We start from the raw sequence: 26,461 nt of genomic DNA on the forward strand, positions 1-26,461 counted from the left end.
TCTTTTGGTCCGTGTGTGGCATTGATATGAAGCATGAAAAATTTCAAAAAGATTACTTGATTAAGACCTGTTTTGAATAATGATTTCAGATGTCGAGTTTCATACCCTCAGATTACAAAGCCCTTGATCTCTCTGGAGATAATTATCTTGATTGGGCTATAAACACTTCAGCCGTCTTGAAGTCTAGAGGACTTGGGAAGTGCATCAAGTATGGCAATGACACCCTTGCGTGTGAAAGACACATAGCCATAATGATTATGCGACACCATCTCTGTGAGGACCTAAGAGACGAGTTTGGATATGTTAATGATCCTCATAATCTCTGGTCATTTTTGAATTCTAGATTCTGTGAGCCATTGTTGCACGAATCCAAGAAAAAATGGGAAGCTCTAAGGGTCCAGGATTATGAATCCGTGGACAATTATCACTCTGATCTTATGAGAATCACCTATAGTCTTAGACTATGTGGTGAATTGGTAACAAACGAAGATTTGTTAAACAAAACTCGTGACACATTCCATTCAGAGGAAGTGTTGTTATCACATCAGGCCAAAGGTTTCACCACCTATTATGACCTGTTCTCATATTTATTAGACATTGAGCAAAAAAAGCAGAAAAGGATGGATAACATCAGACGGTTTAATGACATCATGGAGATATATTATGAAGTACTAGACAGTGAGATGAAAATCTCTGAAGCTAATAAAGCCACATTTGATAAGAAGAGATCTGAGGAGGATTCCGAGTGGACACTCATGGACCATGAGGTCGGACTATACATTGAATAATTTTCCGACATTCTGATTTTATGTTTTCATATCTGATTTGATTTATTTGTTATTCATTTATGTTATTGAAATAATAAAAACAATTTTGTTTTTATATATTATCTTGCTTGGTCTTGCTTGATGATTCTTGATTAAATAACAAATAAAACCTTAATAAAAGGATAATCAGTCCACTGATAGTTGATTTCATGCATGGTTTAACTTTACCTTGATTGTATAGGTTTAACTTTACCTTCCTGCAATCACATAAAATCAATTGTTGGGTGTAGACTAATGAGTCAGTTCACTGATAGATTGATTTCTCGCATAGATTTAACTTCATCTTGATTGTATAGGTTCAACTTTACCTTCCTACAATCACTTGAAATCAATTAATTGGTACTGACAATGGCAAAAGACACGACATTATTCAGACCCATTGAGTTATAAAGATTTATAACATTCTACATTGAACCAGTGAGCAAAGAAAATACGATTCCTTTCAGATTTTTGAAAAATCGCCTAAAAGCATTATGAATGCCTATACCCATATTTTCTACTGATTTATTCTATGCTAAGGATCAGTATGAAAGAGGCATAAAGCCATGGTAACCAGTATGGTTCACCACGAAATAAACACTTATGGCATGACCAGATTAGCCATCTTGATCCAAAACATGATGAAAAATTAATTAAGGCACAAAAGTGATCCCATAAAATCTCACAATGTGTTATAAGTACACAAAAGGGAAAATCACTAAAATAATTAAGGCTCCACTGTCCTAAGCACTACGAAATTATGAGTATGTTCATGAGGGGGAGAGAGGACTAAAACCCACAGTCCATGATCATATCATAAATTCGGATTCCATGGTTTACAACCATAATATACACGGCTGGAAAGCTTTAAAGCCCTCACTAATGGTACATCACCCACGTCCAGCCTAAAGCTTAAGGACATTATGTATATAAATATTGATTTACATCAGGCCATACATGTAAGCATAGACATTCCCACCTCTGAATGATTAAGGGTCATAAACCAGACATATACACAAACCATCTTAAGAAAATACGAATATTCCACCACATATATGTGTGCCATTTAAGATGGAACCTCAGATGAGGATTGGGAATATATATTAGATAAATAAGACTTCCTCCACGAAACTATAATGTATCTTGTGCCAAACATGGATGATTTAATCAAGTGGCCAAGAACACAGATTACAAAAGATAGTAATCTGATTATCCAACTTTGAAAGGAGAAAGTTATCAGGCTGATAAAGAGTAAAGAGTAAAAGAGAAATATAATGGTATCAACCATAGTTGTCTTGGCAAGATCCTCAGACCAAAGATTATGATCTAGACGTTCTAAAAGAATATGATCAAAAGATATAAAAGCTAGCAGAAATATATGCCAGACACACTGACCCGAAAAGAAAAAATGACTATGTCATACCAGCTTAAGCACCACGAATTAGATGTCTAAGAGACACAATCAAGTTGCTACAATGTCTATTAGAGATAGACAAATAAGTTCCAAATAATAAGGAACCTCGGAAAGTAATGAAAGGTGCTCAGAATCGTACAAATCCGAGTTCATAAGAGAAACCAGTTCAGACAGAGAAATAAGGTTGCGCAACCACACATCTAAGGTACCAGACCATGTAGTTTGGGACGCCAAACTGCAAGGTATAAAGGTCTTGGATAATAAGATCTCAAAATCTAATTAGATCATGTCTGGAACAGTATGAAACTAAAGATAAAGAGTGTTAACACCAAAGATGTATTTACATACATAAGAGCTCATAAAAGATTGTAGTACTTGGGATTTGAAGGATATAACCTGAGGATCATGAACCCACGTAGAGTACTCATAAAACCTATATAGGGACGTGGGGTGTTCAAAGAATTCAAAGTAATTATAAGACAGATGGGCGTAGTAACCATGTACATACAGAAAAGCCATCTAAGAAAGAAACCAGTGAATGGATCTTGTGAGATAAGAAATTCCGTGAGATTAAAGGACATGACCACATGGTATAGTGTGTCCATGTTCCTTCTAAATAACGTTCAAGTATAGCTTGATTACACAAGGATACTCACAAGGACCAAGGAACAATTTATAAAGAGATATGCTCCTATATGGTGGATGCTACTACAGAAAATCAAGTTTGATTTTGTCTGGATATTTACTAAAGAAATAATGGTGTAGTAAGCAGCAAATGGATCACTGGATAAAGGTATCAACGTACCATAGAAATATGAGAAAGAAATTCTCATAGAACAAGCTTTGTTCCTAAGTTGTTTATGGATTGTAATATACAGCAGCTGTAAGTAATATGAAAGACTAAGTATTTACTTAGTGCAGTCAGTCCATACAGAAAATATTATAATTCCTTGTGATCATAATAAAGACCAACTGAGAGAAAAATGTTTAATGGTTCAAAGGTTCAATAATACAAGTTATCGATTGATTAAACAGGCTATGTTTTACATATGGAAAGTCTGTAGAAAAATCATAGCCGTGTGTGTGTGTGTATGATTAAGTCAGCACGTCTAAGTGAGAACCATAAACCAGGATAGTGACCAGAAGGATGTCTGGTCGTGGCTTAATGATTATAAGCATTGCTAAAGCAAGAAAAGATCGATAACCATGTACAAAGGACATGAGTGTATGACTGCGAATTCATTGTGTGATGAGTTTCATTGCAGCAAATAATTATTGATGGTATGACCTTAGACACTCATGATTATGAACGAATATAGACAAGGTCTATAGCTCAACATGGATCGACAAAAGAAAATAAAGAATGATTGGTTACAATGGATAAAGCCATTGGCACATACGAAGAGATATAAGTCCGAATGAACGAAAGATATGAAGTAAAGTTGTTCGTATGTGTTCTGGGTCTATGACTCAATATATATTGAATGTCCACGTTTTGGGAAAGCCATATAACCAAAGAGAATCCGTGGGACATGAAAAAGGACCTGCAAGTAAAGTTTTATTGCAGATTATAAAGTCCATCCGAGCACCGTTTGAAGCACCATCAGTTCAACCAAGACATGGAGTGATCAGCAGCAAAGATGTACATCCTGACCACATCTTAATGGAGTTCCAAAAGACATACCAACGTCCAAGACTTACAAGTTCATTCAAGGAGAATCCAGCTGATCATCTTCACCAAGTCATAGGCAACTTCAACGTTCAAGAAGACTCGGATACCAGATGGGAATGCGTCTACTACAGTGATGCATTCATCTGGGGGAGTTCATGTGTTGTACTCTTTTTCCTGTCTTTGGTTTCCCATTTTACCACATTGGTTTTGGGGTTTTTCAGGAGAGGTTTTAATGAGGCAACATTAAGCATGCAACGAACATGTACCGGATGTGTCGATCAAGGAGGAATGTTATAAACCAAATGATGATCGACCATGGACCAGCCCGTACTGCAGGCCCAATCCGGGACATGATAAAGACAACCAGAGACTATGTGTTTATCTAGTATATATTCCATGTATATCTGTAACATAGTGTTTATCCTTATCCTTATCTTGTTAGGATAAACATGACCTTATGACGGTCTAATACCTTGTATATATATGGACCTTCTGGTCGACAGTAATGATAACAGAAGTATTTCCCCAACACTTCATTTACAACAGATTTAATAATATAACACATTAATTTACAATAGCTTTGTGTTTGCTGTTGAAATGAATCCATTTGTACAAAGACTTATTCTTGGGTTCACCCCCTAGGGTGAACCTAAAGGTTCACAGGTTCACCAACCAATAGGATTGTGTTATTTCATATTCGATATCTTTTAAAAAAAGAAACAAAATATTTTCAAATTATATTATCTTTTTAAAATTAAAAGATACAAAGAAATAAATAAAAAATAGTAGTAATTACAAAAAAAAAAAAATTTAACGTCGTCGCCAAAACATTAAACCCTAAATCCTAATCCCTAAACGATAAATTCTAAACTCTTGGATAAATCCTAAACTCTTGGATAAATCTTAAAACTCTAAATCAAAATCACTAAACACTAAAACACTCGAGGGTTTTGAATTTAGGGTTTAGAATTTTAGTGTTTAGTGTTTTATTTAGAGTTTAAGATTAATCCAAGGGTTTAGGGTTTACCCAAGGGTTTAGAGTTTACCCAAGTGTTTAGGATTTATCCAAGGGTTTAGGATTTACCCAAGGTTTAGGGTTTATAGATTAGGATTTAGGGTTTAGTGTTTTGTAGATTTTTTTTTTAATTCTTTTTTCTGTAACTACTATTTTTTTTTTTTTAAACATAATATAATTTGCCAATATTTTGTTTCTTTATCGAACTTAAAATAATGAAATTTTATTGGTTGATGAACCTAGAGGTTCATCCTACCCAAGAATAACTCCTATACAAATACAAATAACATTATTCTAACTAATCTTTACCAGGTTTGTTTTATTAATCTGAGTTCCATGCTATCTTCAAACGGAAATGACTTTCAAACTTTCGTTTTGTAGTCCAAAGATCAGAGGATCTCTAAAATGATGTGTGGATCCGTTTGAGTTCTTTAGCTACTTGCATCATTCTCGGTCTATCTTCATCACTCTCCTCGCAGCAGCTCAGAGAAAGTGCAATACACGATTCAAGCGTCAATTTTTGAGCACTTGTGATGTCTTTCATTATCATTGGATCAATTACTTCATCGAGTTTTCTTTTCTCATATAAAGCTTTCACATAGCTAATAATACCTTGGGGGTCGCCACCAGAGCTAGTGGAGACAAGAGCTGGTTTGCCAGTGAGGAAAACCATCAACAAAACTCCAAAGCTGTACACATCCGTATATTCTGTCACTACTTTTGTGTACGCGTACAATGGATCAAGGTACCCAAGTGATCCAATGACCGAATCAACTTCTAATCTTGATTTTCCCTCTGGGAGAGTTATGGACATTGAGAGATCGGAAAACTTGGCGGTCAAGTTCCTGTCCAAGACGATGTTTCTTGGCATAACAACTCTATGTATGATGATCTTAGGGAAGGCCATGTGAAGATAAGTCACAGCATTTGCAATCTCCTTTGCAATCTTCAACCTTACACTACATGGCAATATAAATTCCTCCCCATCAACCATAATACCTCCTCGCTCATTCAGAACCCCAAGTGCTGCATTTTCAAACACGAGAACCGGGAGACTAAACTCGAGGCAGCATCCAGATAGTCTAAGAAAGTTGTTATGGTTGCTCATCTTAGCAGACAAGACAATGTCATTGTAAACCTCGCCCACTCTGTCTCCTGTAATCTTATACTCCTGGAATCTTTTGATAAAGTAAGACTTGTCTTGGATGATACCTTTATACCAATTATGGCTCCTCTCATTGGTGATAAGACAACTGAAATGGAAGTTATTGGTGGCTTGAAGGATCTGATAAGAAGAAAAGCTGCGTATAGGAACTGATTTACCGTTGCAATCAGCGATAAGTTCTTTTAGCAAGATGCTTCCATTCTCCAAGAACCACTTGTCTTCCATGTTCCTAGAAGATCCAAATCTCAGTTTTTGTTTCAGCTTTTTCACCATCGGTTCCATTTAAAGACTCTGATTTCGAGGCAAAAAATGCTAGATTTTCCTCTTCGATATGAAAGACCTTAGATCTGAATGCATAAAAGATACGAATACCTTTTCAAGGTCAAAACAAGGAATAAATGGCAACCGTGGACTTTTTGAGAAACAAAGAATAAATGGCAACCGTTGACCTTTTGACAGCTACTCATCTCATTAGACATGGGCATTCGGGTACCCGTTCGGGTACGGATCGGTTCATTTGAGTATCGAGTTTCTCGGGTTTAGAAATTAGACCTCATTCGGATATTACAAAATTTCGGGTCGGGTTTAGTCGGATCCTCCCGGGTCCGGGTGGGTTCGGTTATGATGTAAAGGAAATTGAAAATAGCCGAAATGTATCTGAAACGGGTTCGGATAATAGTACCCAAAATAATCATATTACCCGATTCAGTTCGGGTATCTTGTATTGATATCACTCAAATTACCCTAATGAGTGATTTATACTCTCTCAAATAAGAGGTCGAGTTGTAGTACTTAGGGATCAAATTCACAGAGAACTAGGGCACACAATAGATCTAATAGTTATATGATTAAGTTAGGCTAATAGTTTTAATGTAAATTGCAATGGTGAGCAAGGCAGTTGCTCGGCTGATTGATTGAGGTTTGATTGAAGGATGGTTTGCTAGACTTAGGGTTTCTATTCAGTCAGTCAGGATTATACTAGTATAGAGACTAAGGTTGGATATTCTAGAACTCAAACTAAGCAATATCTATCAACTCTCGCATGTTTAGATTATCTATTACTAGATCTAAGATCTCAACTCTCGCATATTGATCTTGAGAAAGTGTCGATCGACGCTATCAACTGTCGATCCATACACCTTTCAGATCGTCGATTGATAAAACTACAGAGTTGTCGATCGACGATCCTTCTAGCAAGCTTTAGCGAACAGGTAAACAGGTTTGATAAGTTCACTAGGATTCCTAAATCAGCTTCCGCTTGTTTCTAGCAATCTTAGCATAATGTAAATTAATTCAGACAAAGAACCAAGCTTCCGCTTGCGCCCTAATATCTATAGGCAAGGTCCTAGTTAGCTATTCTAGAACACATGCATTAAGAACAATTCCATTGATTCATATTCTAAGAACTTAGCAGTTCTATATTTTGGGCTAATCCCTCATGACTATCTGAACCATAAACCTAACAGGTGGATCTATTCATACATGAAGTTGTCAGAGAAAATCATAGAAAAATTGATGAATAGAATAGATAAGAGCAATAAAGAAACCAAAGGAGTTCCAGGAGGACTCCGAAGGAGTTCCAGGAGGACTCTGAAGGAGTTCCAGGAGGACTCTGAATTATTTCTTCATTTAGGTCGTCCAAGGGTATTCTGGTAATTTGTGGTTGCTTTTATGCTTCAGTTGGTCATAAAATATGTTTGGCCCATATTCTGGCATCACCGTCGATCGACACCAAGGGTGCACCGTCGATTCACAGTCCTTCATCTCCTCGACAGCTTCCTCTCGCGAAGCAGACTGACCACTCTTTAGTAAAACGGGCATAACTTCTGCTATAGAATGTTGATTGACCTTATATTGGTGGCATTGAAAAGCTAATTCAAAGCTCTATCTTGTGTAAAATATGGGCTCAATCTAACGGTGAGAAGGTCTTCATCCATAGCTAGACATCTGACGCGTCTGTGCAGCTCATCACTCAAAATGCTCCAAAAGACACCAAAATCACCACTTTCCTCCAAACCGTCTCTGAACCTGTAAACACTCTAAATAGACTCTATATCGTAGTAAATCTTATCTATTAAAATAGAAGTCATGACTTAGTTCATGTGTGATTTTTTTATTTGGACCACCCCTTAGAAAGTTGTTTAAATTATATTTTTATAAATATATGAATTATTTTTAATTATTATAAAACAAAAAATCAAATAGATATTACTATATTTTCTCTGAAATTGTATATGAATAAACTCTTTTCATATCTTTTTTTTTACAATATAAATATATTATTCATTTTCATTAAAATAAACCTTTTTTGAGAACGGATTGCGATGTAACAGATGTATCGCATCCAATGATCTTTTTAGAGAAAAACTCACAAAAATTGAGAGCCACAAGAAAGATCTTATAAGACCAAGAACGAAACGGAAGAAAGCTAGCGAGTCAACCTGTCCTACGAATGCGCTAGGAAGCATCGTGTTAGTGCTATCTCTGTTAAAAGTTTTTATTAACAACATGTTTTATGTAATTTATGATTCATGTATTACATTGATTTGATATCAATAAAGTTATGGCGAAAAAAAACCTTTTAAATATTTAATTAATTTCGTCTTTATTTAGATAAATGTAAATTTCATTTTTCACCTAATATTTTTATAAAATATTTGTTAATTTCGTGTTTATTTAAAAATTTAATGTATATTTCATTTTCAATAAAAAAACTTTTTAAATATCTAATTAATTTTGTAATTGTAACTAAAATCATGTAGAATTTTGTATTAAATTTGTGATATTAATTTAATATAATACTTTTCAATTAAAATTTGGATCCTTTACCAATAATATATTTCAATTCAGAATTTTGTATCACATAATATAAAATATGCGATCACTGAAAATTAAAAAAAAAGAGTTTATTGTATGTGTACTATAAAATCGTTGTATTTTAAAATATTATATCAAACAATATAATTGTAAATATTACAATTAGTCACGTAAAGCAAATAATTATGTGTGTACAAATAAAAATAATCACCTGCACAGTTGTGCGGGTCAAGATCTAGTATATATTAAAATACTTGTAAACATGGCTAAAAGTGGATAAAATATATGGTCTATCATGTATCCAAATATACCAAAAAGTAAGCAAAAATATTCATTAGATATGATTTTGTTTGAGTATTTCTATCCAAACTATCATTTTATCCGAAAATACACAAAAGTATTGAAAATAACTAATATATTTATTTTATAATTTAAATTTAAATTATTAAAATAATTATACATATTTTTTTTTATCATCAACTTTACAGACTCAATCTGACTCTGTGAACCAAACTGCATGATTGAAGTATTATATAACTTAAACCCAAAAATCAAATAGGCATGATTGAAGTATTATACAACTTAAACCCAAAAATATTAATAACGAAATAGCAAATAAAATGCACGAATTGTAATATCACACCTCTTCATAGGGCAAATTCGTTAAAGATTTCCGCAGACGCATCTCTTTCTTGCAATCGCATTAATTCATATTCCCGAGAAGTCGAGAAGAGTACGGAACAACAATCCTAAAGAGCTATGGCGTTACGAAGCAAGAGGTTAGCTACACTTATCTTCTCCATCTCCAACAACTTTTAGGTTTGCAATTCCGGAGGGGTCGCGAGCAACGGGACATTGTTCAGCCGCCGGATCTCCTCTGCTACCTCATCTGCTGCTGTTGTGGTGGATGATGAATCTGGAGGGATTTACGGATTGGGAGGTGTGTTAAAAGGGTATGAAGATTACCGAAGATCTCTAACAATGAATTCACTCACAAGGCGTTGCTATTTGATGTGGGCCAACAATCAACTGAGAGAAGGCGAGATCATCAATGGTTGCGTGGTGAGCAGCAGGCTGTTCGGAAATTGCATATGAAGCATCAAGTTTCAATTGAGAGGTTTAGGATTCTTCGGAAGGGAAACTCAGATAGCGAGTATGAGATGTTGGATTCGAGGCTCAATCCTCACCTATTTATAGGGATAGTAAACGCTTCAGTTGTTGATAGTAAAGAAAAGGAGACGGGGAGACTGGGAAGATAAAGAGTTAAATGGAAAAGAAAGTGAGTGCAATGTTTCATATGGTGACGGTGTAGCGTCGTAGGGGAGATTAAATCTTACCTAATCGATTCATAGTCTAAACAACGATTAATTAAAAGATCCAACAAATAATCAAGAATTTTATCATTTCGTGTTTGCCGATGAGAATAAATTATTAAGATTTGTGGATCCGTAAATAAAGGAAGTGATGATGTGAACTTAGGAGAGAGAAAAAACTTTTCTATTATAATATAGAGATTCTCGTCACCTCTGATCTTTGGGTGGTTCATTAACGGGGTACAACTTGTCTCCATTTTACATAACTCTTTTTAGGTTGTAATAACCTTTTATTACCTTGTAACATCCGCTTCGTTTTCGTAATTTTTTGTTCAAATGCCTTTTAATGTAATCACATAGAATATGTTAATCATATATAGTCATAAAATATAGAATGCGGAATGAAAAACCCAAAGATTCTTGGAAAAATTGCCAAAACAGAACAAAAAAACAACATAGTTGTCCCTATGGTATAAAACCATCACTAAGTTGTCCCTATAGTATAATATTTTTCATAATCCCAAAACTAACTTTTCCTTAATCAAATTAAACATAAATTAAAACCATTTTTAAAAATTTTAATGGAAAAAGATAAAAAAAAAATAAGGTAATTCCATAATGTTTTAGGAAGGAAAAAAATGTAAAAATATATATTTTTTTTTAAAAGAACACACGACACATATAAAAATACCCCCTAACCCAATTGCATTTGGTTTCTAAAATCCTCCAAAACTGTTCTTTTTAAATCCTCTAAGGTAGAACTTGATTCCAATAACAGTAGCCTATCCCCTTTATCATCAGCCGAAAATACACATCCCGTGCTTGCACTAAATTCTCAAACACCACATATTGTATAGATAGGCATTATAGAACAAGAGCTTGTGAAAATTACAAGACAAACTATGGAAAAATCATAGATTGATGAAAAAGAAAAGCCAAAATCGTTTTTTTTTATATTTTGACAAAGAAAATCGACCAGGACACGTTTTAGGAAAATAGAATATCTTTAGAATATTTTCTTAACCGAAAATTCCTTAATTTTCGAAAAAAACTGGTTTTTATCCGTAGAAGACATTTTCTACATTATTTAGAACCATGACAAAAATTCTGAATACAATTTCTGCTTTTTGTAGACGTTCGTGTTAAGTTTAGATTTCGCATACCCGAAATTTTAGAATACTTCATAAAAGTAGAAACTGCATTCAAAAGAAAAGTAGCGATCTTTACAATTAGTAGAATTCGCATTCCCCATATTTAGAATTTTAATAATTTTTAGATTGTTTCTTCTAAGAAAAGTAGATGGACTTGTTTATTCTGGAATTCGTTTTCTACTAACCCATTTTCCGTAGAAGACGAATTCTACTTTTAGTGGAACGTAATTTTAAAATTTTATTTATCAAGTTTTTTAACCAAAAAAAAAAATGTGTTTGTGTATATAGGTGTTTTATTAATTGTTTATATTTTTAATATTTTTTTGGATTCATAAAACTATTTATTTCATTAAATTTCAGAAATGGAAAGGATAAAAGGGAGAATAAATGGACAAATATGGTTTTATACTATAGGGACAACTATGTTGTTTTTATGTTCCGTTTTGGCAATTTTTCCAAGATTCTTTTTATCAACGATTTTCTCGTGTAAAGTAACAGTTATACGGTTATTAAGGGTTTGATTATTTTGCTACTCGAGAACAATTATTTATTTTCGACCACTGAGTACAATTATATAGATATCTTCCTCGTACAACGTATGATTAGAATTTAGACCAGTAAAGTCGATATACGGAGAGAAGAGACGAATCACGTGCCGATTACGTTTGGTGTCTGTCGAGCATTGACTGTATTACCTAGGAAGTGAGGTCATGTGAGAAACGACTTTTTACCGGTCACCAACGGCACGCGTAGCTCTCACGCTTGGTAACCCATTTCTCTCTCGTAGACAGTCCAAATTAATTAAAAAATATATTTAATTAGTTTTAAACACGCGTGATGTGTACGTTCAGCAGCTGCCCAAAGTAAACCGAAACAAAAATGAAAGAACCGATTTGGAAATTCAGAATTTAAATTGGTAATATCCTCCTATATCTACTCCTTTCATTGAAGTATAAGAGGAGGGGTGTTAGCGAAACGTATTGTTTGAAAAAGGAAATGATTAAATGTAGCATTGTTAACCGGATTTCCGGTTAAATAGAACCGGGATATTTGGAACCGTGGGAGCTGAGAATAAGGAAAGAAAAGGAAAAGACCCAAACTTTGAGAAACAAAAACAATCAAGAAAGCTTCCTTTCCTCCTCGCGTGAAGAAAGAGAGAGAGACATTCCTTTTGTTCCCAGATCGCGAGAAGGAAGATATATGACAACTGGGTTTCTCTGTTCTCAGCCCTAGTTTCCCAGAAAAATGGGATCTTTCCTTATTTCATTCGGATTTGCGCTGATTCTGGTGTGTTAAAAGTTTCTTTCTTGGAAAAGAGAGAGAGAGGGTAAAGTTGAGATTATCATCCTAGTTAGGGCTTAGGAGGCATCGATGGAGCATCTTGTGGGAAAAAAGTTTCGGCTGGGAAGGAAAATTGGAAGCGGTTCTTTTGGAGAGATCCATCTCGGTTCGTCCTTTTTTTTTACCCTCATTTGAGATTTTCTCGAACCTCCTTGCTAACATTATTGGTGGTGTTTCTTTTAGGTACTCATATTCAAACCAACGAAGAAGTCGCCATCAAGCTTGTGAGTTCTTGTTTTTGGTGTGTGTGTGTTGTTAGGCATCATGTGAATGTTTAAACTGAAGATAGAGACAATGTCTCTCTTGTTTACTATATAAAGTACATTGGCTAGAGCTTTAAAAACATTTACCAAGTTACTTGAATTAAATCAACTTTGAAGATAGTGTGGTACTACTATAAGTCTAATCTTGTTCTTGTCTTTGTAATTTTCTTGCAGGAAAATGCAAAGACAAAACATCCACAGCTGCTCTACGAATCCAAGTTATACAAACTTCTACAGGGAGGAAGTAAACATTTCGTCTCTGATAAAACCATCTCTGTTTTTTATTCTCTCATACACATGTCGTTAGTTACTGATGAACCTTCTTTAATTATGGCAGCTGGTGTTCCAAATATCAAGTGGTTTGGTGTTGAAAGTGACTACAATGTGCTGGTCATGGATTTACTTGGCCCTAGTCTTGAAGACTTGTTCAATTTCTGTAGCAGGAAACTTTCTCTCAAGTCCGTTCTCATGCTTGCTGATCAAATGGTACCATCTCTCTCTCTCTCTCTCTCTCTCTCTCTCCTCTTTATTCCTTTAGAGACTTGTTTAGTGATTGATTCTCTTATATTCAGATAAACCGTGTTGAGTATTTCCACTCTAAATCTTTCCTTCACCGAGATCTCAAGCCAGACAATTTCCTCATGGGGCTAGGAAGACGCGCAAACCAGGTTTCCTTTCACATACATATATGCTTTGATTTTGTTCTCATTTCACTTTTTGAATGTTATTATCTCGGGAAGTGACTCTTTATTTCAACTTTATGTCTAAAGGTATACATCATCGACTTTGGTCTTGCTAAGAAGTACAGGGATAACACTACTCATCAGCACATTCCTTACAGGTGACATATGATTGGATTGTAATCTTTCTTCTTCCTACTGCACAATTCTCTAACCTCTGCTTCCGTTTTCTAACTTTTAGAGAAAATAAGAATCTCACTGGAACTGCAAGATATGCTAGTATGAATACTCACTTGGGAATTGGTAAGCTTCACAAAAACAACCTGCTGTAGATATATACTTCATGTTCCTTATATTTACCTTTTTGTTTCCTATCATACAGAACAAAGCCGAAGGGATGATCTCGAATCTCTTGGTTACATTCTCATGTATTTCCTTAAAGGAAGGTGTGTCTAATTCCCCACCTACATGCCTCCTTGTTACACATTGTTCTTCACATTCCTTAATAGAATGTATTTGCTGTTTAGTCTTCCATGGCAAGGACTTAAAGCTGGAACCAAGAAACAAAAGTACGAGAGAATCAGCGAAAAGAAAGTCTCTACTTCCATTGAGGTAAAACTTCATTCACATTCCTTTTATTTCAAACTTTTTATCAACAGTTTGCTCATCTTTCTCCAGTCTTTATGCCGTGGCTACCCATCAGAGTTTGCTTCTTACTTCCATTACTGCCGCTCGCTTCGGTTTGATGACAAACCGGATTACGGTTATCTCAAAAGAATATTCAGAGATCTCTTTATCCGTGAAGGTTTTTGAAGCTCTCTTTCTTTCCCTCTTCTTCCCAAATCCACACTTTCTTACATACTTTCTTTACCGCAGGGTTTCAGTTCGATTATGTCTTTGACTGGACCATACTGAAGTACCAACAGTCACAACTGACAGCTCCTCCAACCCGTGGCCTCGGAACTCCTGCAGCTGGAACAAGTGCGGCTTTGCCTCCAGGATTGACCACCATGGATAGATACGCAGGTGTGAACTTCAGTTTGAGTGTTTGAAGCCTTATAAAACTTGGAAAGTTGTAAAGCTTTTGTTTGATTGTTTCTGTCGTTTACTCGAAGGGGAGGAAGAAGGAGGAAGGCCACCGATGGATTCATCAAGAAGGAGAACGTCTGGTGCTCTTGACAACTCTGGCAACTTGAGAGCCCCAATGGTATGAAAACAATTGCTCTTTTTTTTCTCTAGATCCCTAAAGCTTAAGAGTTTTAGCAGTCTAATAGCTCTTCACTGATCCAAGTTGTAAAACATTTTCTTAACATTTGGAATGTCAAGTTACTGAGAGAACCACATAATATGGCTTAATTTTTGAAAAAAAAAAACATTTTTATTGGAAAATTGACATTTTAGGGTCTAGAAAATGTTGATTTCTTTTTAACAAAAAAAAAAATCTACTTAATGTAGCATATTTTAAAAACTTCAAAATTTGTCAGCATTCCAAATCAAATTCCGGTTTAGTATTCATCTGAATTGGTTTATTTCAGCTAATTAACCAAATCGATTACCTGTTTTCAAATGAGAAAATCAATAAAAAATTAATAAACCACAAACTACTTTTTTTTCTTTAGCACCAAACCACAAACTACCTTATAAGATCTCATTTTTAGGGTTGGTGTAAATGACGTTTCTGTAAGTGGGGACTTCAAAAATTTGTATAAAACTGATTTGTTCTTTTTCATATTTGATGTATTATTTTTATTTTTTGGATGAGATTTTGTTTTTTGTAAATTATCATATTCTTGTGTGAAAATAAATAGGGACTCCTTACTTTTGAAGACCAGTAAATAATTTAATTTTTCATTATATATTAATAGATGCATAGCTCGTCGGTGTTCGCGCAATCAGCAGGATCATCAAGGAGATTAACATCGGAGGAGCTACAGAGGTCCCGTACGGGCAGCGGATTAAGAAACACACCGGTGGTTACAACGTCGGAAGGGAAGAGGTCTTCTTCCACCAGAAAACATTACGATTCTGCCATCAAAGGCATCGAGACTCTTCAAGTCTCCAGCGAAAGGTTTCACCACCATTGATGATGATCCATCTGTTAGAGAAAAACATGTCGTGTTTATTTGTTCAGAACTCAGAAGTTATTATTTATATGTAGTTTTCGGCTCTATATTGGAGAAACTAGAAAATTTGTTACATTTTTTTGTTTCTTTATAATTTTGATTTTGATCTTTTCTAAATTCATTTTGTTGGGATTTGTTTTGTTTTACTACGAAGGAGATTTGAAACCATCGTATATTCGAGTTATAGCTTTTAGCGATTTGAAAATGTACTTTCAGCATATATTATTTGTTTTTGTCTAGCTGAAATTTCCATCAAAAAGAGTAAAAGACCATTAACTTCGAGAACTAATTAATCAAGCAACTTATATTCTCTATATTTATATTGTTTGTTGGACAATTCTCTCTGATAATCATTTTTAAGTTTTTGTCGTAAAATAGTTTTCAAAAAAAAAATCAAAATAGTTATTTTTATTTTGAATTTTTTAATATTTATTTTTTATTTTTTAAAATTTGAAACTCTATCTTCAAAACTCTAAACCCCTTTAACTCTAAACTTTAATTCTATATTAGTTAACCCTAATGTATAAATGTATTTTCATCCTTTAATAAAAGAATTTTTTTAGTTAATTTACTATCCGAAGATATTTTAGTGAAAATAAATTAAAAAGTTATCCAGAAAATTTCTCTTGTTCAAGCCTTCTCAAAAAGAAAAAAAATTCTCTTGTTTCTGTTATAAAGATACTTGAATAACAATTGCAATATATGCTAAAGTTGACTATGTATTAAATCTATGTATAACTTATCAACTGGGATAAACATCTAATCAATTTTTAATTGGAAAAATTGACTTTTAATTTTTGAACTTTCAAAAATAAACAAGAAAAACCCTGAACTCTGAAACACGCCATTTAAAACATGAACTTCTAGTCAAACACGAATAAATCGTGAACTTTCTTTGACCAAGCCTTTTTAATAGCAATACTAATCTCCCGTTAATTTTTGTTTAACATACGTTTAGCCAATAAACGACGTCGTTTTGTCGAAAAGAAAAAACCCTAATCTAAACCCGAAAATCCTCAATTCACCTCTCTCAAATCCCTAGTTTCTCACCTTTCATCTCTTTCTCTAACATCTCTCTAACTCATCTCTTTCATCATCTCTCTCTTTCTCTAGCAAGATGAACCGCGGATTTCCTTTGAACTGTGGCTGTGGAGGAAGGATTACGAAGTTCACATCAAGCACCCAAGACAATCCCAAACGTCCTTTCTTTCGTTGTGAAACCAGAGGAGAGGTAAGCGAATTTTGTTTGTATTGATAGCATTATGTGTAATGTGACCTTGATTTTCATCATTTTAAGGATCACTTGTTCAAATGAGTGGAAGAAGTGATGCTTGAAGAGCTTGAAGATGCATTGCCTAAAGTTGAAGTCCATGAGACTGAGATTGCTAAAATGAAGTCCGAGATTAAAGACTTGATGGAAGTTGTTATGAACAACAAAATCGAAATCCAGAAGAAAAAAGTTGTTATCAAATATCTTGTGGTGTATGCTTGTGTCATTAGTGTAGCATTTGGTGCATATGTGCTCTATTAATGTGTCTTATGAAGTATGTTATGGTTTGTGTTGTATTATGCTTATCTATTCTCTTTTGAAAACATGAATGTTAAATGACTTTGTCTTTGAATGGTATGTATGATATTATGGCTTTTGGAAAGTGATTGAGTTTGTGTTGTTATGTTTAAGAAGCAAAAGAATGTAAGAGACTATGAGTTTCGGTTTGTGTTGTTATGTATTCGAGTGAAGTTACAGTCAGACATGTTTAAGAAGCAAAAGAATGTAAGAGACTATGCTTGAAACTTGAACTTTACTTGTCTAGAGACCTTCGGAAAGACCTGTAACAAATTAGATAATACAAAGACAAATGATCAAGAGCCATTACCATAACACAAAGCATCCAAAACACCATAACACAAAAAAAAATACAAAACATCCAAGAGTCATTATCATAACACACATAATCCAAAACACAATAACACAAAGAGAAGGACAAAGCATCCAAGCGTTCAAAAGCAACATTTGAAACATAACACATAAAACAGAATGGGACTTCCTTGATCACAAACAGCTCATCATACTTGTCATCCTTGAGGCATCTCTTGTGATTGGTCTTGAGACATCCCTTGTGATGGTGATAGTTCCACCTAAACAAAAGAACAATTAAGTCTTCGCTTTTTTTATGTAAAGTCATAGCTTGATATGTAAATGTACCTGAGGATAAAGTCTTGGGCGTCCTCTTGGCCTTTTAGGTGGTGGCTCCACAGTTGCATTTGAGCATGTACCTTTGTTGTGGCCTTCTTCAAAACAATTAGAACATGTCATCACACGCCTTTCTGGAGATAATTTTGTTGATGAAGAAACTTCATTTTGACCTTTCTTTCTCTCATAGTTGCTTGGTCGACCACAGTTCCCTATTCTATGGGGGTGGTGGTAAGACCGGTAATCTATTCAGCTGAGGCCACAACTTCATGCCTTGTACAGGTCTAATACCACAAGAGTATGTTAAACCCCACATGTTAGCAACGTAGTAGTTTGAAACAAAGTCACCGAATGTCAATCTCTTCTCCATGATAACACATGAGGCATGGATACACAGTATGCCTGTCAATTGCCACTTTATATAACCGCAAGTTCTAGCCCCCATATCCACAGAATACGTAGTACCACCATCATCTATCTCATTATAGTCTCCACAAGCAATATACCTTTTGCAATCCTTAGACTTCTCTTTAGTAGCTTCTATTTCCTTATGCGCTCTCTTAGTGAATCTTGTCCTCAACCGTGAAGCTACAATAGCTCTTTTGGCATTACGGACCATGCACTGTCTCCTTATATCTTCTAACAACTCAAGCAAAGGTTTCTTTCTAGCTTCTTTAATGGTCTTATTGAAAGATTCACTAAGGTTGTTGAAGTTGTCATTAAAACATGAGCCTAATCTAAAGTAAGCCCTAGACCATGCTACAGGGTTTGTCCTAAGTAGAGACTCATGCGCACCTGGACTATAAAGCCGAAGCTCTTTCAGATTCTCTTTGTAATCTCCTTCGGTGTAGCTACGTGCTATTTTCCAAAACAGAATCTCTAGTCGAGGATCTTTGCTGTCTCTCTTCCAGTTCACCAAAATGTGTCTTGCACACATTCGGTGTTCAGCCTCTGAAAGCTCTTCTTTGACAGCATTCACCAGTCCCTGTAGAAACAAATACACAATCTTTGTTAGTTTATTGAAGATCAAACAATATAGAAATCACTCAATTAGTTCATACCTTTTGCTTGTCCGAGATTATGGTGATCCTCCCACCATTTTCCAGTCCCAAATCAGCTTTGAGAAGCTTCACAAACCATTTTCAATTGATATTATTCTCAATCTCGACCACATCCCATGCGATTGGAACAATTCTATTGTCTCCATCTCTTCCCACAGCAGCTAATAGATGACCTTTGATATCTCACTTCAAAAAGGCACCATCTAACCCAATGATAGCCCTACAACTCTCTATCCAAATTTCTCTTTGCGCTGTAAAACAAATATACATGCGATCGAACCTTTGCTTGCTTGTTGGGGTTGCTCCTGGAAAAGTCTCAATCACCACCGTAGAATATGCTTTGTTCTCACAACCTATGCCTGATAATCCCATATGCGAGAGAAGTGTGTTTCATGGCTAGCTTTTCTTTCCCGGTACAGCTTTGACTTTGCTTTTGCACACTGTTCTTCGGTGACAATCAAATTGAACTTTCCCTTTATCTCATCAGCCATCTCTTTCTTGGTGAACTTCGGGTTAATCCTTAATCTCTCTTCAAAGATTGAAGCAATTGAAGACCTCTTTAGCATCTTTGAATAGCCTGATCTCAAACATATATGCTCATTGATGTAGACTTTAATCTGCATTTTGTGCTTCATCCTCTCATAAGAACAATACACTCTCCATGGAAACTTTGTCTCTTTGTCTGAACATTTTGCACCAAGCTGTTTTGCTGAAGACTTGTACAGCTTAATATCATACCTAGTCCGTAGAGAGTACCTTAGCAATGCGACCTAGAAATCAGTAGCACAGTTGAACGTCTTTCCCAGGTATAAGAACTCTTCACTGTCGACTGTGTTGGCACGCGTCTCCTTACGAATCACAGCTTCTTCGTCGTCATCAGATGATAACGGATCGGGAATGATATCTTCGTCCCAAATGTCGTCGCCGCTGTCTGCATCACTTGCTTCCTCTGGTTCTCTAGCAACATCTCCAAAGTGAACTCCTAAATCTGCACAATCTTCTTCATCAACTCTGATTCATTGGCCTCGTCTTCCTCTTCTAACTGATCTTCATCATCATCGACAATAGGCTCACAATCATCTTCTCCATTTCCTCCATTGTTTCCTCCATTATTTCCTCCATTGTCGATAGTATCAACTACAGTCACTTCAGCTGGAACCTCTTTCTCTCTGACGGCTTCAATAGCCTCATCTCTGATATTTTCGTCTCTGACATTTTCGGATCTCTCACCTTCGACTCTACTCGACCCTTCCTCTAATATGCAACCGCATCGTCGAAAATGAAAATTTTCTCTCCTCTTCGGATCCTTGGTCAATGTTTCAGAGAAAAAGATGAAGGGTGAGAAACTAGGGATTTGAGACAGGTGAATTGGGGATTTTCGGGTTTAGATTAGGGGTTTTTCTTTTCGGCAAAACGACGTCGTTTATTGACTAAACGTCTGTTGAACGAAACTTAACGGGAGATTAGTATTGCTATTAAAAAGGCTTGGTCAAAGAAAGTTCACGATTTATTCGTGTTTGACTAAGAATTCATGTTTTAAATGGCGCGTTTCGGAGTTCATGGTTTTTTTGGCTTATTTTCGAATATTCAGGAATTAAAAGTCAATTTTTCCATTTTTAATTAATCTGAAGTTTTAATGCCTTTTAACTGTTCATGTGTGTAAGAGATGAGACTTTTAGTGATTGTATTAATTGAAGACAAATAACAAGACCATTGATAAAGAAGGTGGGTAAATCAAAATAAAAAAAAACGAATATATAGGGTGCAAAATGCAATAAGCTTAGAATTAAAAGATTCTATCCGGCCCCCATTGGCCATAACCTCACGCCTTCGTCCTTCCTTTATTCTTTCCTCCTCTCACAAGAGCTTACTCCGTCCTCGAACCCGAATCTCCTAGACTCCTCCTGATCCGAGAAATCATCCCAGAGATCTGATAGCTCATACTCGGAGGATCTGTAATCGGTGAGAATCTACGAAGGTTCTTCCGCTTCGAGAAAAATCAGTAAGTCTTCTTTCTTCCCTTTGATCGTAATACCGTAAGATCTGCGCTCGATCTCCCTAGATTCATTGTTTTGAGCGCGCGATTCGCTTGTTAGACTTATGGATATAACAAATTGAAACAGTTTTATAGAAATGCATTAGTGATTCCGTGGAACTTAGCCGTTGAAGTTACTCTGTTAACTGTAGGAAATGGCAGACATCAATCCACCACCCGAAGAGAACCAAATCGTCGAATCCTCCTCCACCTCACTCGAAACCATAGTCCGACGCTTCCAAGAGTCAATGTCAGACTCAAAAACCCACAAGTTCTGGGAGACTCAGCCCGTGGGCCAGTTCAAAGACATCGGCGACACAAGCCTACCGGAAGGCCCAATCGAGCCCGCTACACCCTTATCCGAGGTCAAGCAAGAGCCCTACAACCTCCCTTCCGTCTACGAATGGACCACCTGCGACATGGCCTCTGACGACATCTGCTCCGAGGTCTACAACCTCCTCAGGAACAACTACGTCGAAGACGACGAGAACATGTTCAGGTTCAACTACTCCAAGGAGTTTCTCAGGTGGGCCTTGCGTCCCCCTGGCTATTACCAGAGCTGGCATATTGGAGTACGTGCCAAGACTAACAAGAAGCTTGTGGCTTTCATTAGCGGCGTCCCCGCGAGGATCAGGGTGCGTGACGAGGTTGTTAAGATGGCTGAGATCAATTTCTTGTGCGTTCACAAGAAGCTTAGGTCCAAGAGGCTTGCGCCTGTTATGATCAAGGAGGTGACGAGAAGGGTGCACTTGGAGAATATCTGGCAGGCTGCTTATACTGCAGGTGTTGTGCTTCCTACGCCGATCACCACGTGTCAGTACTGGCACAGGTCGCTCAACCCGAAGAAGCTGATCGACGTTGGGTTTTCGAGGCTTGGTGCGAGGATGACGATGAGCAGAACCATTAAACTCTACAAGTTACCTGAGGCGCCCGTCACTCCTGGGTTCAGGAAAATGGAACTGCTTGATGTCCCTGCTGTCACGCGGTTGCTGAGGAACTACCTTAGCCAGTTTGGAGTGGCGACTGACTTTGATGAGAACGATGTTGAGCATTGGTTACTCCCGAGGGAAGATGTTGTGGACAGTTACTTGGTTGAAAGCCCCGAGACTCATGATGTTACTGATTTCTGCAGCTTCTACACCCTCCCGTCGACCATCCTCGGTAACCCGAACTACACGACGCTGAAAGCTGCTTATTCCTACTACAATGTTGCCACTCAGACATCGTTTCTCCAGCTGATGAATGATGCGCTGATCGTCTCTAAGCAGAAGGGGTTTGACGTGTTCAACGCGCTGGATGTGATGCACAACGAGAGCTTCTTGAAAGAGTTGAAGTTTGGTCCGGGAGATGGTCAGCTTCACTACTATCTCTATAATTACCGTTTGAAAAGCGCGTTGAAGCCCTCGGAACTTGGGCTTGTTCTCTTATAAGCTCCTCGATAACTTGCGTTTGGTGTTATTAAACTTAAGTTTGGTTTTTCGTTTTTGTTCTTCTTTTGTCTGAACTATTTATCTCATGGGATTACTGAAACTGCGGTTGAATTCTTTTGGCAATGCGAATTGGAGTTTTCCAGAAGTCTGATTAGTGTTACTTGTGTAGTAGCTGTGTGCATTTCACTTGTGTGACAGATAAAAAAAAGAGACTTGGCACTGACAGTAAAGTCAACGTAGATACACCTCTATATCTCGTGATTATCACTGGACAGTGACTAGATAATTGTAGACTATGTTAAGATTTTAATGCTCGTGGCAGTGGATGTGAACTGAAACTGGTGAGTTACATTTTAGAGAAGTCAACAATTCTTAAGAAACTCACATTAAGCGTAAGTAATCTCCGAGACAATGAACATTTTATGTCATCTTTGTTTGGGATTGTCTTTGAGTAGATATGTTGTTGATGTGAACTCTATGTTTCTTCTTTGTTTGTCATGACTGTCGTGGCTTGTAACTGAATCACATCTTCAAGTACGTTGTTGTAGTGAAAATTATGTTTCTTCTTTTTGTTTATTTTTCATGACTATCGTGGCTTGTAAGAGTCTCACATGTCTTAGTGAAGATATTAATATTGAATGGATGGATTACAGCTCGAATATCTGTAACATTTGAACTAAAAGCTCAAAAAAACATTTAAAAACATACAGAGAAGAGAAGTGAGATTTAACTCGATTCATGCTTTCAAACACAAGGCCCGTTCGTACAGCCCATAAGTAACGGAGGCAAAACCATACACGACGTTGTTGTACTTTGAATTGTGATAGCCAATCAAAAACTTAAACGTGTCTTTGGTAAACGAAGAACGTTCTACTCTTCATTACTTAACACCAATCAAAGGATTACACGTGGAGAAAAGAGTCAGGTCATAAGCAGCGGTTCTAATTCTATCCTCCTTCCTTGTCGTCCTCTCGTCTTCAACGCTCTCTTCCTCAGTCATCATCGTGAAACATTTATTGATTACAAAACAAAAAAAAGAAAATATTTACCAAAGAAAAAAGCAAGGAACAATGGTCTGAGAGGTTTTCGTCTCCGCGCAGAAGATTTTTATTTATTTATATTACGGTTTTTCTTCTGAGTAGAATTATACTACTATGGAGTGTGTTGGTGCTCGCAATCTCGCTGCAACGGCGGTCACAGCTTTTCCGTCCTGGAGTTCTTCGCGTAAAAACTATCCCGTGGATAATAGATACAGCTTTAGTAATCTCCGGTGCGGTTTGTGTAGAGTCAAAGCTAGCGGCGGCGGAGCAGGTTCCGGTATAGAGAGTTGCGTGGCGGTGAGAGAGGACTTCGCCGACGAGGAAGACTTCGTGAAGGCTGGTGGTTCGGAGATTCTATACGTTCAAATGCAGCAGAACAAAGACATGGATGAACATGAACAGTCTAAGCTTGTTGATAAGGTAAGTCAACGTTTTGCCGTTGACTTGTTTGTGAAGATAACGAACTATCTATCTCCTTTGATCTTACATTTGCTTCAGACAGTTCACGTCTGAGTTTTGAAGCCTTTGTCTTATTGATTGTGTGTGTGTGTGTTTTTTTTTTTAATATAACAGTTACCTCCTATATCAACTGGTGAAGGTGGTGGTGCTTTGGACCTAGTGGTTATTGGGTGTGGTCCTGCTGGTTTAGCCTTGGCGGCTGAATCAGCTAAGTTAGGACTTAAAGTTGGACTGATTGGTCCTGACCTTCCTTTCACTAACAACTACGGTGTTTGGGAAGATGAGTTCAACGGTAATGATCTAGCAGTTACTATCTCCATGGTCATATTATAATAAATCTATTTTGTGTTTATTGTTTTACTCTTTGCAGATCTTGGCTTGCAAAAATGTATTGAGCATGTTTGGAGAGATACCCTTGTGTATCTGGACGATGACAATCCTATTACCATTGGTCGTGCTTATGGAAGAGTTAGTCGACGTTTACTTCACGAGGAGCTCTTGAGGAGGTAATTAAAAAAATGCTCCCACTCTTCAGAGAGACATTTCACTAGAGTTATTATTGTTCATCTCCTGACAATTGATTTTCTGATAGGTGTGTGGAGTCAGGTGTCTCGTATCTTAGCTCCAAAGTTGAGAGCATAACAGAAGCTCCTGATGGCCTTAGGCTTGTTTCCTGTGAACAGAACACCCTTGTTCCGTGCAGGTACTCTTTCTTAAGTCCAACAAAAACGTGCTTGGGTACAGTGTCAATGGTTCCGACATTCTAGACAAATGCAGGCTTGCCACTGTTGCTTCTGGAGCAGCTTCTGGGAAGCTCTTGCAATACGAAGTTGGAGGACCTAGAGTCTGTGTCCAAACTGCTTACGGCTTGGAGGTTGAGGTATAGTAATCAAATTATGATATTCCAGAGTAATTAATACACATATTCCTGTAAGGAATTTGTATTAATCTCTGTTTGAAAACTCTTTGTAGGTGGAAAAGAGTCCATATGATCCAGAGCAGATGGTGTTCATGGATTACAGAGATTATACAAAAGAGAAAATCCGGAGCTTAGAAGCTGAATATCCAACGTTTCTCTACGCCATGCCTATGACAAAGACAAGAGTCTTCTTTGAGGTTCCTTCTCTCTTCTTCTGTTTTAATCATTTTTAGCACTAAAAGTCTATTGCTTATTATTGGCTGGAGTTTCTTTGCAGGAGACATGTCTTGCTTCAAAAGATGTCATGCCCTTTGATCTGCTAAAAAAGAAGCTCATGTTGAGATTAGAGACACTCGGAATCCGAATACTAAAGACTTATGAAGAGGTAAATCTATATAAACAAAAAGAAGTAGAGCTTCACTTGTTGAGCAAACAATATAAACTTCTTTGGTTGGTGCATAAAAAACAGGAATGGTCTTATATCCCAGTAGGTGGTTCCTTGCCGAACACGGAACAAAAGAATCTCGCCTTTGGTGCTGCAGCTAGCATGGTACATCCTGCAACAGGCTATTCAGTTGTGAGATCTTTGTCTGAAGCTCCAAAATACGCATCAGTCATCGCTAATATACTAAAACATGAGACCACTACTTCCTTCACCAGACACATCAACACCAATATTTCAAGACAAGGTGAGGCTCTATATAAACCACCACTGAGTTCACATCTTTCAGACAATTTATAAAAACTTGTGAGCTTGTTATTCTGTGCCAGCTTGGGATACTTTATGGCCACCAGAAAGGAAACGACAAAGAGCATTCTTTCTCTTTGGTCTTGCGCTCATAGTTCAACTCGACATCGAAGGCATTAGATGCTTCTTCCACACTTTCTTCCGCCTTCCAAAATGGTAAGCCATCGACTGATATTCTTGATTCAGTTAACAAACAATGTATGGAAAAATCAAGAAAGTGATGTTTTTGTTTTCTTTTGCTCAGGATGTGGAGAGGGTTTCTAGGATCAACATTAACATCAGGAGACCTCGTTCTGTTTGCTTTCTACATGTTCATCATTGCACCAAACAACTTGAGAAAAGGTCTCATCAATCATCTTATCTCTGATCCAACCGGAGCAACCATGATTAAAACCTATCTTAAAGTATGATTCTCTCCTCCACTCTTGGGGTTTTATATATATGAATAATCCATCGACGAATGGCATGTGGGTTACTAGGAAAATTTGTAACAAACGTATATAGAATCTTATTATTCACAAAGGTACGTGCCTTAAAAGATTGAGAGAAGGATAGTCTTTGTGGATTTTAGAATTGCCATTTTATTTAAGTGCGATCCATTCTCGTTGTTACATTAGTGCAAATACTCGCTAATCTATATACACTTTCACTTCAATTTTTGTGTAAAAGTATAATCGGCAACACCGGGACTATTGCATAGTGAAATATTGCAAGTGGTGTGTGTGCGCCGTCTTAAATCATTTATTTATACACAAACTGAGACTCTGAGAGCAAGAATATAATCGGTAGCATCACATAACATAATCTTAATAACA

The 26,461-nt window shown here is 36.7% G+C and overlaps 5 protein-coding genes and 1 long non-coding RNA gene across 8 annotated transcripts; 4 read left to right on the top strand and 2 right to left on the bottom strand.

The window, feature by feature from the left end:
- The first annotated feature begins 89 nt into the window (after positions 1 to 89).
- Positions 90 to 788, top strand: LOC125592694. Its single transcript, XM_048768055.1, has one exon. The coding sequence runs from the start codon at positions 90 to 92 to the stop codon at positions 786 to 788; it is 699 nt and encodes a 232-aa protein (XP_048624012.1).
- A 4,306-nt stretch (positions 789 to 5,094) lies between these two features.
- LOC106417981 (non-functional pseudokinase ZRK2-like) lies at positions 5,095 to 7,540 on the bottom strand. The gene has a single exon (XM_048768798.1). The coding sequence runs from the start codon at positions 6,352 to 6,354 to the stop codon at positions 5,308 to 5,310; it is 1,047 nt and encodes a 348-aa protein (XP_048624755.1). The 5' UTR covers positions 6,355 to 7,540; the 3' UTR covers positions 5,095 to 5,307.
- A 1,851-nt stretch (positions 7,541 to 9,391) lies between these two features.
- LOC125592996 lies at positions 9,392 to 12,191 on the bottom strand. Its single transcript, XR_007328856.1, has 2 exons — positions 10,227 to 12,191; positions 9,392 to 10,076 (listed from the first exon to the last, which is right to left on the bottom strand). It is a non-coding gene; the product is annotated as an uncharacterized LOC125592996 (long non-coding RNA).
- Positions 12,192 to 12,418: 227 nt separating this feature from the next.
- LOC106416395 (casein kinase 1-like protein 12) lies at positions 12,419 to 15,877 on the top strand. 2 transcript variants are annotated; one of them, XM_013857270.3, is made up of 13 exons: positions 12,419 to 12,800; positions 12,878 to 12,918; positions 13,132 to 13,201; positions 13,295 to 13,443; positions 13,530 to 13,625; positions 13,728 to 13,798; positions 13,879 to 13,940; positions 14,020 to 14,083; positions 14,165 to 14,249; positions 14,316 to 14,442; positions 14,514 to 14,663; positions 14,753 to 14,844; positions 15,503 to 15,877. In XM_013857270.3, the coding sequence occupies exons 1-13, from the start codon at positions 12,725 to 12,727 to the stop codon at positions 15,719 to 15,721; spliced, it is 1,302 nt and encodes a 433-aa protein (XP_013712724.1). In that variant the 5' UTR covers positions 12,419 to 12,724; the 3' UTR covers positions 15,722 to 15,877. The 2 variants fall into 2 exon arrangements, with proteins under 2 accessions (XP_013712724.1, XP_013712725.1); XM_013857271.3 differs by having other exon boundaries at positions 12,462 to 12,800; positions 14,762 to 14,844.
- Positions 15,878 to 20,799: 4,922 nt separating this feature from the next.
- LOC106418409 (glycylpeptide N-tetradecanoyltransferase 1) lies at positions 20,800 to 22,625 on the top strand. The gene is made up of 2 exons (XM_048768799.1): positions 20,800 to 21,017; positions 21,203 to 22,625. Exon 2 carries the CDS (start codon positions 21,206 to 21,208, stop codon positions 22,478 to 22,480), a length of 1,275 nt encoding a protein of 424 aa, XP_048624756.1. The 5' UTR covers positions 20,800 to 21,017; positions 21,203 to 21,205; the 3' UTR covers positions 22,481 to 22,625.
- An 822-nt stretch (positions 22,626 to 23,447) lies between these two features.
- On the top strand, positions 23,448 to 26,262 carry LOC106418464 (lycopene epsilon cyclase, chloroplastic-like). 2 transcript variants are annotated; one of them, XM_048767064.1, is made up of 11 exons: positions 23,448 to 23,940; positions 24,094 to 24,271; positions 24,350 to 24,485; positions 24,572 to 24,682; positions 24,757 to 24,859; positions 24,952 to 25,095; positions 25,176 to 25,283; positions 25,368 to 25,389; positions 25,432 to 25,587; positions 25,670 to 25,802; positions 25,891 to 26,262. In XM_048767064.1, the coding sequence occupies exons 1-11, from the start codon at positions 23,635 to 23,637 to the stop codon at positions 26,054 to 26,056; spliced, it is 1,563 nt and encodes a 520-aa protein (XP_048623021.1). In that variant the 5' UTR covers positions 23,448 to 23,634; the 3' UTR covers positions 26,057 to 26,262.
- The last annotated feature ends 199 nt before the right edge of the window (positions 26,263 to 26,461 follow it).

The sequence above is a fragment of the Brassica napus genome, chromosome C9 (assembly GCF_020379485.1).
Source record: "Brassica napus cultivar Da-Ae chromosome C9, Da-Ae, whole genome shotgun sequence".
Taxonomy (NCBI): Eukaryota; Viridiplantae; Streptophyta; class Magnoliopsida; order Brassicales; family Brassicaceae; genus Brassica; species Brassica napus.